General features: G+C 46.6%; 2 protein-coding genes across 3 annotated transcripts in view; one reads left to right on the plus strand and one right to left on the minus strand.

Moving 5' to 3' along the window:
* The window catches only part of WIF1 (WNT inhibitory factor 1), a 121,376-nt gene extending 116,715 nt beyond the window's left edge, over nucleotides 1–4,661 (minus strand). The window contains exon 1 of one of the 2 annotated variants that reach the window (XM_068276759.1): nucleotides 4,643–4,661. The gene's annotated coding sequence lies outside the window, so the exon portion shown is untranslated. Of the gene's footprint in view, nucleotides 1–3,369; nucleotides 3,462–4,642 lie in introns of those variants that run through there. The other variant, XM_068276758.1, reaches the window with a different exon arrangement.
* LEMD3 (LEM domain containing 3) overlaps nucleotides 3,456–12,424 on the plus strand; it is an 87,034-nt gene continuing 78,065 nt past the window's right edge. The window contains exons 1-2 of the mRNA XM_068276756.1: nucleotides 3,456–4,564; nucleotides 12,077–12,105. Of these exons, the coding sequence (XP_068132857.1) occupies nucleotides 3,508–4,564; nucleotides 12,077–12,105 (1,086 nt within the window). The 5' untranslated portion in view covers nucleotides 3,456–3,507. The remainder of the gene's footprint in view (nucleotides 4,565–12,076; nucleotides 12,106–12,424) is intronic.

The raw sequence follows: 12,424 nt of genomic DNA on the forward strand, positions 1-12,424 counted from the left end.
TGGAATCCATTTTGTAATCAAATGTCCCCTTTTATCAACCGCATAATTTTGCAACCTAGTTGTTTTTAATGCTGTTAGTGTTCCAGATTGATGCAAATGTGATGAATGCAAATGGTTAATGAATGTTTGCATGTGAATTGGCCATGCCCTCAGCACCTGCTTTTCTATTTAAAACCATGGTCCCTAAGCAGGACAATCTATATAATCCTAACATTTGTATAGCACTTTTCATCTGTTGGATTCAAAGCGCTAGAGACTGAGCTGCAACTAAGGGCGTGCTCAAGGGGCCACCCTGCAATGTTAGGGAGTCTTGCCCAATGACTCCTTTCTGAATAGGTGCTGGCTAACTGAACAGGAACCAACAAAAAATACTATGGGAGGTGTCTGCATGCAGATATCAAAAAGTTTATTGAAAAACCTCACAAACAACCACATAGAAAATCCCTTTTCCCCCCTTAAAAACGATTACACGACCATGTAAATCGGCCTGGTAAGCTGACTTCACACGAATCCATGCACAATCATAGCTGAATTGAGTCAGAAAAAACTACTGAATTCGTTCAGTTCATTTGTTGCGTGACCGGCAAAGCTGTGTCACGTGACATGTTTCGCCTGGCCCCCTCCAGGCTTTCTCAAACGTTTGAGAAATCCTGGAGGGTGCCGGGCGACACATGTCATGTGACACGGCTCTGCCAGTCAGCCAATACTCTGATGTTGATGCTTTCACTCTGGTTTGGACGGCCGCTCCAGCGTACCACTTGTTGAAGGCATTCATCAACATAAGTCACACTATCCGGAGGTTACAAGTGCGGACCACTGCAGCACAGACACAGGAGGCCCACAAGTACAGTCCTTTGATGAGCCGAGCCCAGCGGTGGTGAGAGGCCGCTTGGGTGATGTGTGTCCTCTGCTACAATCATGTGTGGCGCAATTGTACACACTCTGCTGTATTCAATGCATTAGTCACTTTGAACTTATGGTGTTATCCATACCATTAGCGCTTGGTTGGCACATGGTTTTGGTGGTTGAAGCAGTGAGAACTTTGCCATATACTCCGAAGGCTATGGCTATCATTCATAAAGCATTTCCGCATGCGGAAATGCTTAAAACAGCTGACTTTACCGACCACTTAGCATAGTCAGCATTCATAAAGGCTCTTTCCGCATGAAAAAATGACACTACCGAGCAGAGTGATAAATCACCGCCTTGTGCGGTGATTATCGGAACAAATGTAGCAAAATGTTAATTCATAAAGATCACCGCAAGCGGTGTGAGGTCGGAAAGTACCGCTCCCTCTGATGTGGCGTTAACAATGTAAGTGAATGGAGACACACAGACCTCCCAGGCAGCTGCAGCAGAGCGGAACACGGAGAAATGTATCAACTCGGCAGCTTCCATATCTCCGCAAGCCTACCGCCAGCCTAGTTCGGGGAATCTCCGCACTGCTACCGCACATGGATACTTTTTTATGAATGCCCACCCAGAAGTCTAAAACACCGCCAGCGGTGTTTTTCCGCACTGATTCTCCATACCGACAGCACTTTCATGAATGATAGCCTTTGTCTTGGTTGATACAGTTATATATATCCGGATGGACAGTACTTACCGGTAAGTGATTGTGCACTGAAGCGGTAGTGTGAACACACACACTGTAAAGACAGACTGTTTTAAAAGTACCTTTTGCTTCTTTTGCCAGTACACTGGGAAGTTTAGTGGATAATTAATTGTGGTGTTTTCACCAACATTCCATCCTTAGCGAATTCCAGTCGTTTTTTTCTGACTCAATTCAGCTATGATTGTGCTCTGTGTGCATGGATGCGTGTGGGGTCAGCTGACCAGGCAGATTTACATGGCTGTGTAGTCGTTTTAAAGGAGGGAAAAGGGATTTTCTATGTGGTTGTTTGTGAGGTTTTTCAATAAACTTTTTGATATCTGTATGCAGACGCCTCCCATAGTTTTTTTGTTGTTACCAGGTTGTAATAGGAGGTGGCTCCCGACGTGTGGGGTTACGGATTATATACATTATCTTCTAGCGCTCCCCTTTCAATTTTTTTTTTTTACTGAACAGGAACCCTGGTCTGCTGTGTCAGAGGCGGTGCCCTTAACCAGTACACTATTTAGCTGCTAGTTGAGGGGACCCAGCAGAAAACCTTATAGATCAACGGCTGCTCCCTGCAATCTGGTTATGATCACTAATATAAAAGAAATTGGGCAGTAGCGTAGCTAAGGAGCTATGGACCCCAGTGTGATATTTACATTGGGCCCCACAAGCACTCTATACATAACAATTGATATGGTGCACCAAAATCTGCCAATGACAACCACAGTGTCAGAGGTGTGAGAAGGGGATGGGGAACAGCTTGTTTATGATTGTTATCATTCAAAGAATCTATAGAAGTGATCATTACAAGCAAATGACCAATAAAGAGCTACTATGGCGGTTGAGGGAGGGCCCTACGGGGGGGGCCCTCTGGCTCAAGTGCCCCAGTGCAGTCAAGACCTCTGCAACCACTATTGCTACGCCACTGAAATAGAGGACCCAGTGGAAAACACTACCCACACCACTGAGTACATTTGAAATCGGCGCCGGTAGACTTGGGCGCAGGATACAGCGTTATATAGCTGATCCTGCTTCTGCACAAGTCCGGGCCGATTTAATTACTATTCCCCCTCCAGGCAGACATGGATAGTGGGGGAATGAAATAATTCGGCTTCCAGCGATTGCTGGAGGCCGAATTATTATGTTTTTAAGCAACCTCGGCTCCGTCCTCTGACGGAGCCGACGTTACTCACTGAGCGCTGCAATAGGAATGATGCTGCGCCCAAATCTAGCAGCGCTGAAAATCACTGCTCCGACACCACCATCCAAATAAGTTTAGTAAAGTTGGCCTAGTGCCCGGACGTGGGTCCTGGGCCCATATGAAATTCACTTTTTCACCTGAATCTTCTCCTACGATAATTTTTTCATCTTCGATTTAAAATAACATTTTAGCACTTTACAATGAAAAAGTATCAAAAAGAAGCTAAAAAGTACTATCAAAATTATTTTTTAGTAGGTTTTTGCTTGTTGATGCTTTAAAAGGCGTTTTGTTGACAAGTCTTAAATATCACCTAGGAGAAAACTCAGGGGAAAAAGTGTATTGCATATGGGCCCTGGTGTGCAATTTTAAAGTTTACTCAATGGATAGTATTTCCTGCTGTGTCCTCTATTTCTAACAAAAAAAGTAGTGGTTGTGACCAAGTTGCCAGGAATATGGAGCAGCTGTTGTCTACAGGTTTTTTTTTGTTCGTTGTAATTTTATTACAGTAGAAGCTATCTAAGGAGAGGCTGTGACTGTGCACGCAGCCACACCACAGGACTCTACTCACACCATTCACCACTAGCAGCGCTCCAAGCGCCACCAGACTGGCTCCTGGGTGAGCGGCGGGTCTAGTTCACAGTCTAGTTCGTTGACGTCACTTCCGGGGCATTGCCAGCGCGTGCAGGGGGGCAGCAAGCCCAGGCGAATGGTCAAAATGGCGACAGCTCAGTTAACGGACGCGGAGTTGATTAGTGAGCTGAAACGTTCCGGCGTGATGCCGGGGCCGGTTACGGACAGCACCCGGCCGGTGTACCTAAAGAAACTGAAGAAGCTGCGGGAGGAGCAGAGGAGTAGGTCGGGGAAAACGCGGGTAACCAACAACAGTCTGGCGACAGAGGGGCGCCCAGAGAGCGGGGGAGCCCGCCCGCCTGCAGGGGAGGCGGCACACAGACGAAGCAGCCGGCACCATTCTCACACGGAGGCCGGGAAGAGCCCGCTCTTGCTGGGCTTCAGCTCCGATGAATCGGACGCAGACACGGGTGGCCGGAGAGGCAGCACTCCCCAGACGGACAGGAGCCCGGCCCAGCGGGACTGTGTGGATGCGATAGATGGGCGGAAGACGCCTGGCTGGTGGGGGACGCGCAGGCCGCACAGCCCGCTGGAAGAAGAGGCGAGTGGTAAGAGCCGGGCTGTGAACGGCAGCCGCCTGCCCTATCGCAGAGACTATTCGGACTCTGATGAAGAAGAGCTGGCCATGGACGATGTGCAGAGCCGCCGGAGTAGGCGGAGTGTGACCAAACAGGCCCGAGACAACGGCATGGAGCCTCCCGAAGAGCTCTGCAGAGCGACCTGGGACAGGGAGGAGGCCCAGCTTGGTGCCAGGCATCGGGTTGCCGCCAGGAAGTCTCCAGACATAGAGATACGCAAGAGCAACAATCACCTGGGGGCACACTGCAGTCCTGACCCCTCCCGGCTGTATGCGGCCAGCAACAACCTCCCCAGCCGGGTCTCCTACTCCAACCACACGCCTCCTAACCACACATACTACCCGTACAGCGGCTATAAGAAGAAGCCTCACACACTGCCAGAGCCTGAGGAGGAGCTGCTGCAGCAGTTCCGGAGTGCAGAGGTGTCCGCCACTGGGGGCTTCAGTGCCCACTACCTGTCCATGTTCCTGCTTACTGCCGCCTGCCTCTTCTTTTTGGTGCTCGGACTTACCTATCTAAGGATGAGGGGCACAGGTCTTGCTGGAGAGGAGAGCTGTAAGTATAAACGGGGCTCAACGATTGTTTCTACCCCCCCGACTTTTTTTTTTTTTTTCTTCTCTCCTCTGGAATTACCTTAGGGCCTGTTTCCACAAGGGCTGAATCCGGTAACCGGCCCGAATCTGCGGTTTTTGTAGCAGAGTTGGGCTGGGAAACTTTGCTTGTTTTATCGGTTGCTGTCCAAATTGTACTGCGGTGTGATTTTTGGACGGCATGCAGCAGTTTCCCACAGCACACACCTAAATCCCTATAGCTGTGCAGTGTTCTCCTCGGAATTTTTTTCTATCAGGGAGGTATGAAAAAATAGCTGGGTGGGATGGGAGAGTGCAGGGCCAGTTCTGCGCAACTCTTCTTACAACATAGGAGGCGGATGAGGAGGTGAGCTGATAATAGATATATGGGACACTTATGCATATATATATATTATATTGTACTTCCATGACATTATAGATCTATCAGGAGTTGGTACATTTTTGCTCACTCTAAGGCCCGGTTCACACTTGCGGTTCTCTGCCAAACGGACCGGATGGTACCGTACGGTTCTGATCCGGATCCGATCTGGTCAGGTTGCATCAGGTGTTCATCAGGATGCGATCCGGATCCGTTTGGCAAAAGATAGTAGAAATAGAATAAAAATGTTGGGGTCTGGGAGGTCAGCAGAAGGTGGACCTGTGGAATCAGGCCCTCCGCTGTTTAGCACTCACCTCCACCTCCGACATACTGCCAACATCTCCAGCACGTTTAAAGTCACTGTTGCTCCACTCCAAAATGCTTGCCCATGTGTCCCCATCCAAAATCGCCGCTACAATATGCATAGGAAGTGGGGTAGAACATCTGGATTTTTAGCCAGTGTGTTGTGCGCTCTCCGGTTCTCATTGGTTTGTATTGGCCGGATGCTGCAGTCTGGCTCCGCTCCGGATACGGCTGCCGGAGGAGCCGGACCAAAAAATAGCGCATGTTGGGTCTTATGCCGGAGTCCGGATCCGGTCCGGACGAAATGGACGCATGTGAACAGACGCATAGGCTTTCATTGCTATGCCGTGCGTCCGTTCCGTCCGTTCTGCATGCGGTCCGGCTCCGGCACGGCGATTCCGGACGGCGACCGCTAATGTGAACCCGGGTACCTAAAAATTCAGGGCTCCGGACTGGAGTCAGTACCTCCTGTTGCTATGCATGGGGGCGGAGAGACGATAGAGCAGTGCATGCATGACGATATGCGGGGGAGCTGTAACTTAAAACAAGTTGGCCGCTGCTCGGACAAGTTGAACCACTGACCGGTTTGCTTGCAAGTCGGGTCCTCTGTATACACTCCTAGCTGTCTGCTGATGCGGTTATCGGCCGACTTTAGCTAGGTGTGTGTATGATGCTTGAAGTGGATCCAAGATAAACTTTTACTTATTGCATAATTGTGTTCCTTTTCATATAGTTTATAGGGCATGCCTCAAGCCAAATACTTTTTTGATTTGATACTCTAATTCCCTATTCCCTATAAACTAAACAGGCCTCGCCCACAGCTTTTTCTGAGTGCCAAGGCACTGTAGCAAGGGCTTATGGGAGCTCAGTCTGGGCAGGAGGAGGAGGATGTTACTAGCCAGAGATTGCAGAGGGGAGGAGAGGGGACTGAATTTGTCACATTACGCACAGGCAAGCATGATAGCATCTCCTGCCCAGCCTGTGACAAACAGAACATGGCTGCCCTCATTGTATCACAGGAATAAATGATCATAAATTGTTGAAGCTGTTTGCAGCAGGATTTGCTCTGTAAACTATCTAAACTTTAGATAAGATAGACAAGTTACTTGTTATAGTTCGTTTTTCATCTCAGATCTGCTTTGAAGAACAAGTGACACCCATGCTAAGCTAGAAATAAAAAACACATATGTAAGTAGATAAATACTACTTCTACTTACATAACAGATATATTGTGCTATCCTCGTAATTATTCCTGTGAATTGTATAAAGGGAAAGCAGAAAATCCTTTTCTAGACAGTGGCCATTTTGCCAAGCTAATGCTGACATCATATCCTCCCTGACTATTGTTTTCCTCCCTCCCTTCTCTTGCTCATTGTGTATTCATTAGTTGCCCTCCTCCCAGAGTCTTCAGACACTCCCACTGAGGTGTATACTAGGAACTGCACTGTCTTTTTTTTTTTTCTTCTTTTCTCCTCCAATCGCTGAGTCGCCTCAGCCTTGCTTGTAAACACAAGTGAGCAGAGGTGTTTCAGAGAAGAAAGCTAGGCAGGGAAATAAATGGAAGAGGAGGAATATATTATAGATAACAAGAACTCCCAGCATTCAACTCTTTGGCACTAGGGCCAGTGCTCCTAAAGTATGTGATAACTACAAACCATAACAGCAGAAAACGTTTTGCTAGTTTTGAATGCAGGATTAGCATCTTTATCACTTAATACACTCAGACCAGTTGCTGTTGAAATTTGATTTTTATGGTGAAAATACCGCTTTAAACGACCAAGAAACAAGAAAATATTACAAAACAACCATGCGCTGCCTCACAGTCCACTAGATAATGTCCACCAACAATACGCTCTTATATAGGCTACTCCACTCTGATCTTCAGGTCCAATGCACCTGAAGGGAACAGCAAAAAAGAAAGAGAGAAACAGTTCATCGCATAGACTGCAAGGCTGTAGAGCTCTTCCACCTGATATGCCCCGTGTGGTATATTAAGGTAACGCCGCCTTTTCGTGCTCCACCACTACTAGGGACCACTCTCACCTTCTGAACTGGCTGCCCAGACCCACAGACAGCTCAATCAGCTTCATAAATTGCACAGTGCAAGATCTCAGACTTCTCCCAGCTTCAGATTCTCCTCACGCACATTTGTATAAAAAAAATTTAAAAAACATATTGCGTAGGCTGTTTGACTTTTTTACTCATTAACCTCCCTGGCGGTAAGCCCGCAGGGGATCGCATGGCCCCGGGAGGATTTTTTAAAATAAAATTTGTTCAATATTCTTCAGCTAGCACTTGGCTAGCTACCTGTGCCCCCCAAGTGCCTCCGCTCTCCCCCCGATCCCCGCCGCAATACATACCCCCCAGGGATCCCGCGATGGCGCAGCCTCCCTATCAGCTCCAGGCTTCGCTATGGGGAGGATCAGGACTGCGCATGACGTTATGTCCGATCATCGCCATAGCGACGAGTGAAGCTAATTGGGAAGCTGCGGCTCTTGCGGGATCACGGATGGGTAAATATTGCCTACATTTTAAATAACTTTACTCGGTTCAGGTTCCCTTTAAGCCAAGTATAGATAAGCGTTTACCACTTTGCACCAGGGCTGTGGAGTTGGAGTCGAGGAGTCTGAGTCGGGGCAATTTTGGGCACTCGGAGTTGGAGTCGAGTCGTGGTTTCAGAAACTGGGGAGTCGAGTCGCATGATTTTTGTACAAAATGCACAGCCCTGTTAAGTATTAGACTAAGGAGTCGAGGAGTCGGAGTCGGGGCAATTTTGGGTACCCGGAGTCTGAGTTGGAGTCGTGGTTTCAGAAACTGAGTTGGAGTTTGAAGATTTTTGTACCGACTCCACAGCCCTGCTTTGCACTATGTACAGGTTTGCCTCAGAGATGCTCTCATCCTTCTCCGCTGCAGCAATACCGTAACAGTCCATTCTTATGACTTCCACTTATGATCCTGGCACCTTCCTTCTAGGGAGAGACAAGTCCGTGTCCTATCTTCTAGAAACAATGTCCATTTTATGTTGATTATTGAATCTCAGGAGCTGCTCCATTTCCTACCTTTGGCTTATGTCAGCCATTTTTCCTGGTTTCTGAGGCAAAAGTGTGTGCATCGACTTATCCAGGGCTGTGGAGTCGGAGTCGTGGAGTCGGGCAATTTTGGGTGCCTGGAGTCGGAGTCGGGGAAAAAATGCACCGACTCAGACTCCTAATGAATTTGTAACTGTAATTAAAATAGAAAATATGATAAAATGTTCTATTTCTCAGATAATAGTCATTAAAAATAATGTATATATACAGTAATAGCTGTGCTTAGTCCACAAAAATGAAATAAACTAATCAAAATTAGTTACTTGTGCTGCTTCAATAAAGCAGTCCCCGTATTTTTAAAGTCAGATATACATATCTGATTGTGACTGTATATATGATGTGTACACAGGAATCTCTTATATATACTAAATAACCTCTATGCTGTAAGTATAAAGCCTGATGTGTAGCCATGTCACTAATAGAGATGGTCAACGAGATGGAAATAATTCTGCATTGATGCTGATTTATGCAAATGTATGCACTCCCTTTGCTGATGAAATCAAATAATTTGATATGTTATTAAAATTTGGTTTGGTGACTACAAATTAAAGGGTAACTGAGACGGATGAAAAGTAAAGTTTTATACATACCTGGGGCTTCCTCCAGCCCCCTTCAGGCTAATCAGTCCCTCACTGTCCTCCACCACCCGGATCTTCTGCTATGAGTCCTGGTAATTCAGCCAGTCAGCGATGTCCGGCCGCATGCCGCTCCCACAGCCAGGAACATTCTGCACCTGCGCAATAGTGCTGCACAGGTGTAGTATGCTCCTGGCGGCGGAGTGTGTGCATGCGCACTACACCTGAGTGGCTCAAGTACCTGGACTCATAGCAGAAGATCCAGGTGGTGGAGGAGGACAACGAGGGACTGATTATCCTGAAGGCGGCTGGAGGAAGCCCTAGGTATATATAAAACTTTAATTTCATCTGTCTCAGGTTTACTTTGTTACACAGTAGTACTATACTCTACATATGCACTCCCCACAGAGCTGCAGGGAATCCACTGAGAATGCTGTGCACATTGAACACAGAGGTGTTGTCTGTTTACAATCTCCTCATTCCCCTGCAGAGTACCTGCACATCATTCTTACATGTACCCACACTTACATTGCCTAGGGCCTGATAGATGTTCTTTGTTCCGGTTTGTACCTTTTACAAGTACTCTTACCAAGGACTAGTTTTAGTCTAAAGGGAATAAATATAGTAGTCTACATATCCTTCTCACTTCAGTTGTCTTGTAAAATTCCTAAGCGTTGGCAGTTAAGAGACAAATTTCATGTTACATACTTTTAATCAACAAAATTGTAATATGCAAATTAGAGGAGTCGTGGAGTCGGAGTCGGTGGAATCCTAAACGTCGGAGTCGGTGGATTTTTGGACCGACTCCACAGCCCTGGACTTATCGGTACATCATTACACAGTTCTAGTAGATTGTGTGGATATTATAATTGGCATCCAAAATATTTAATCTTTAGGCTTATACATGAGTATATACAGTAAAGGTGGCCATACACTGGTCGATGTGCCATTAGATCGACCAGCTGACAGATCCCTATCTGATCGAATCTGATCAGAGAGGGATCGTATGGCTGCCTTTACTGCAAACAGATTGTGAATCGATTTCAGCCTGAAACCGATTCACCATCTGCTGAGCTGCTCCTGTCCCCCCCCCCCCCCCCCGTATACATTACCTGATGCTGGCTCCCGGGCATCTTCTCCGCATTGCACGGCTCTGTTCCGGCTCCATCCCGGCGCTTCCTGTGTTACTCCGTGACCAGGAAGTTCAAATAGAGCGCCCTCTATTTGAACTTCCTGGTCACTGCAGTGACACAGGAAGCGCCAGGATGGATGGAGCCGGAACAGAGCCATGCAGCGCGGAGAAGACGCCCGGGAGCCAGCCTCAGGTAATGTATACTTGATCGGATCGGCCGCCGCTAGCGACGTGCACTTTACCCGCGGGCGTTCGAGGGTAATTTCCCGCACGGCGCGATCGACGGACCGATCCGATTTCGGGAGGAAATCGGATCGGCGGCTGCGTTTACTGCGAACGATTGGCAGCAGATTCGGTCCCAGGATCGAATCTGCTGTTGAAACGGCCGCGAATCGAGCCAGTGTATGGCCTGCTTAAATGTCCGTCTTGTCTATGTATTATATAGTGAAGCAAATTGAATAGATGTTCAAAAGATTGTATAGCTAAGCCCTCATACTACACTCATGTACTGTAGTAAAATTGTACAATATTCTCAAGATGTTGTGTATGGGGATGCTTTAGTTTTTATAAGGTATTTAGTGCATGCTACAGTATAGCATCTTGTAGGGGGATGTTTGCCTTGGTGTACGTAGAGATCTTTGGATTTGTAAACTTAAGCTGTGTTGACCCAGATCCCAAATTAGCACAGTTCTTTGTTTACCTATGAAAGCAAAAGATTGTCCATTGGAGTCCATGAAGGCCCACAAAAACCGAAGCTGGGCGCCGTCCTATCAGCAATGCTATGCTGTGTGCCCCACGTATCTGTAATTCGGGGCTTTAGCTCTCCCTGCGCTGAACTAACTGGTGACAAGGCGTCATGTACTCACAGAAACACCCAGTGCTTGTTCTGGAAGCTGCTGTAGTATATCTCATTTTTCAGTTTCTCAAAGATTGCATGATCTGTAGAAAATCCTAATGCTGGGAATACACAATGCAATTTCCTGTTCGATCTATGGGAAAATCTGATGGGAAGTTGTATAGTGTGTACATGTCCAAACTGCTCTGGATCGATAAAGGGATAGTTTTTCCAATAACTTTCAAAACTGATCCCTTGATTGGACAGGTAAAAAATAATCGATTCCCGGTGATTGGACTGGAGGTTGCAATGTGTGTACACAGCTTGTACAACAGTGTTCTCCCCAGGCTCTTTTAGCCGGGTGCTGCACCCGACTAGTTTTGGTGACCACCTGGCTGTCATCGGCTCACCTCCTCCTATGCTGCAAGCAGAATTGCTCACAGAAGCACAGGCCCTGCATTCTCATCTCGCCCCACCCGGCTACTTTTTCATGCCACCCGGCTGGAAAAAAATTCTGGTGAGAATACTGCAACAGGTCCTCACTGGAACTGTAGTTTTTTGAGTTGCAGTGCAGGTTGATATGGAGATGCATTAGGTATACCTAAGAGCTCTGAATTTTGCAGTTGAAGCGGACCCAAACCAAACATTTTTTTTTAATTCAAAATATTTAGTTTCACCACTCTGACACATACAAAGATAAACACTCCTTCAAGCCTATGAGCATTGCAGTGCATGCTTTTCACCCTTCTCTTTTCATAACTAGGGTTGTACAGGTGGCAGCCATTACTTCTGAGCTTAGTAGGAGGTTTTAGATCATGGGTGTGTTTGCCATCAGCTACCCTCCCTCACAGGGGCGTCGTCTATGTGAAATCTCACACAAGCCGAGCTTACCTCCCTTGTGACATCATCAGTAGCAGCCTGTGTGTGGTTTTTTTTTTTTTTTCTCCTCCAGTCTGCCGGATTCTGTTCCGGCAATATGAAAGGAAGGAAGGGGTTCCTCCAATAAATGTAAAATATTTTATATTTGTCATGCAGCTGGAAAAAGGCTGCTGTTTATTGTAATTTTAGAAAATAGATTTTATTTTTGAAATCTTGTATTTTTAGTTTGCGTCCACTTTAATGTGTTTCCTGACCTATTCATCTCCACCTGTGCTAACTGAACTTTCTTTTTTTCTTCTTCTCAAGTACATAGTCCTGGTGATCTCCCTCATGATGTAAGTATGTTTTTTTGTGAAGTTATTTTTTATCGGTGCATCATTACAGTTTTAGTAGATAGTGTGGATCTTAGAATTGGTATTCAAAATATTTAATCCTCACGGGTTAGTTAAGAGCCTAGTTACGTTTCAGAATAATTCTGCACGTCAAGTCACTGGCATTACAATTCTATGGGCCTGTTTACAGTACAGCGCTATAACAGATCATGTTGTTCTAACTTGCTGCACGCAGTCCTTGTATTAAAGTATATGTCCAGTCTCATGCTACAAGTGTACAGTTCACACTTGTAACATGTGTTATGCAGTGGACCACTGGGAA

This window comes from Hyperolius riggenbachi, chromosome 3, assembly GCF_040937935.1.
Source record: "Hyperolius riggenbachi isolate aHypRig1 chromosome 3, aHypRig1.pri, whole genome shotgun sequence".
Taxonomy (NCBI): Eukaryota; Metazoa; Chordata; class Amphibia; order Anura; family Hyperoliidae; genus Hyperolius; species Hyperolius riggenbachi.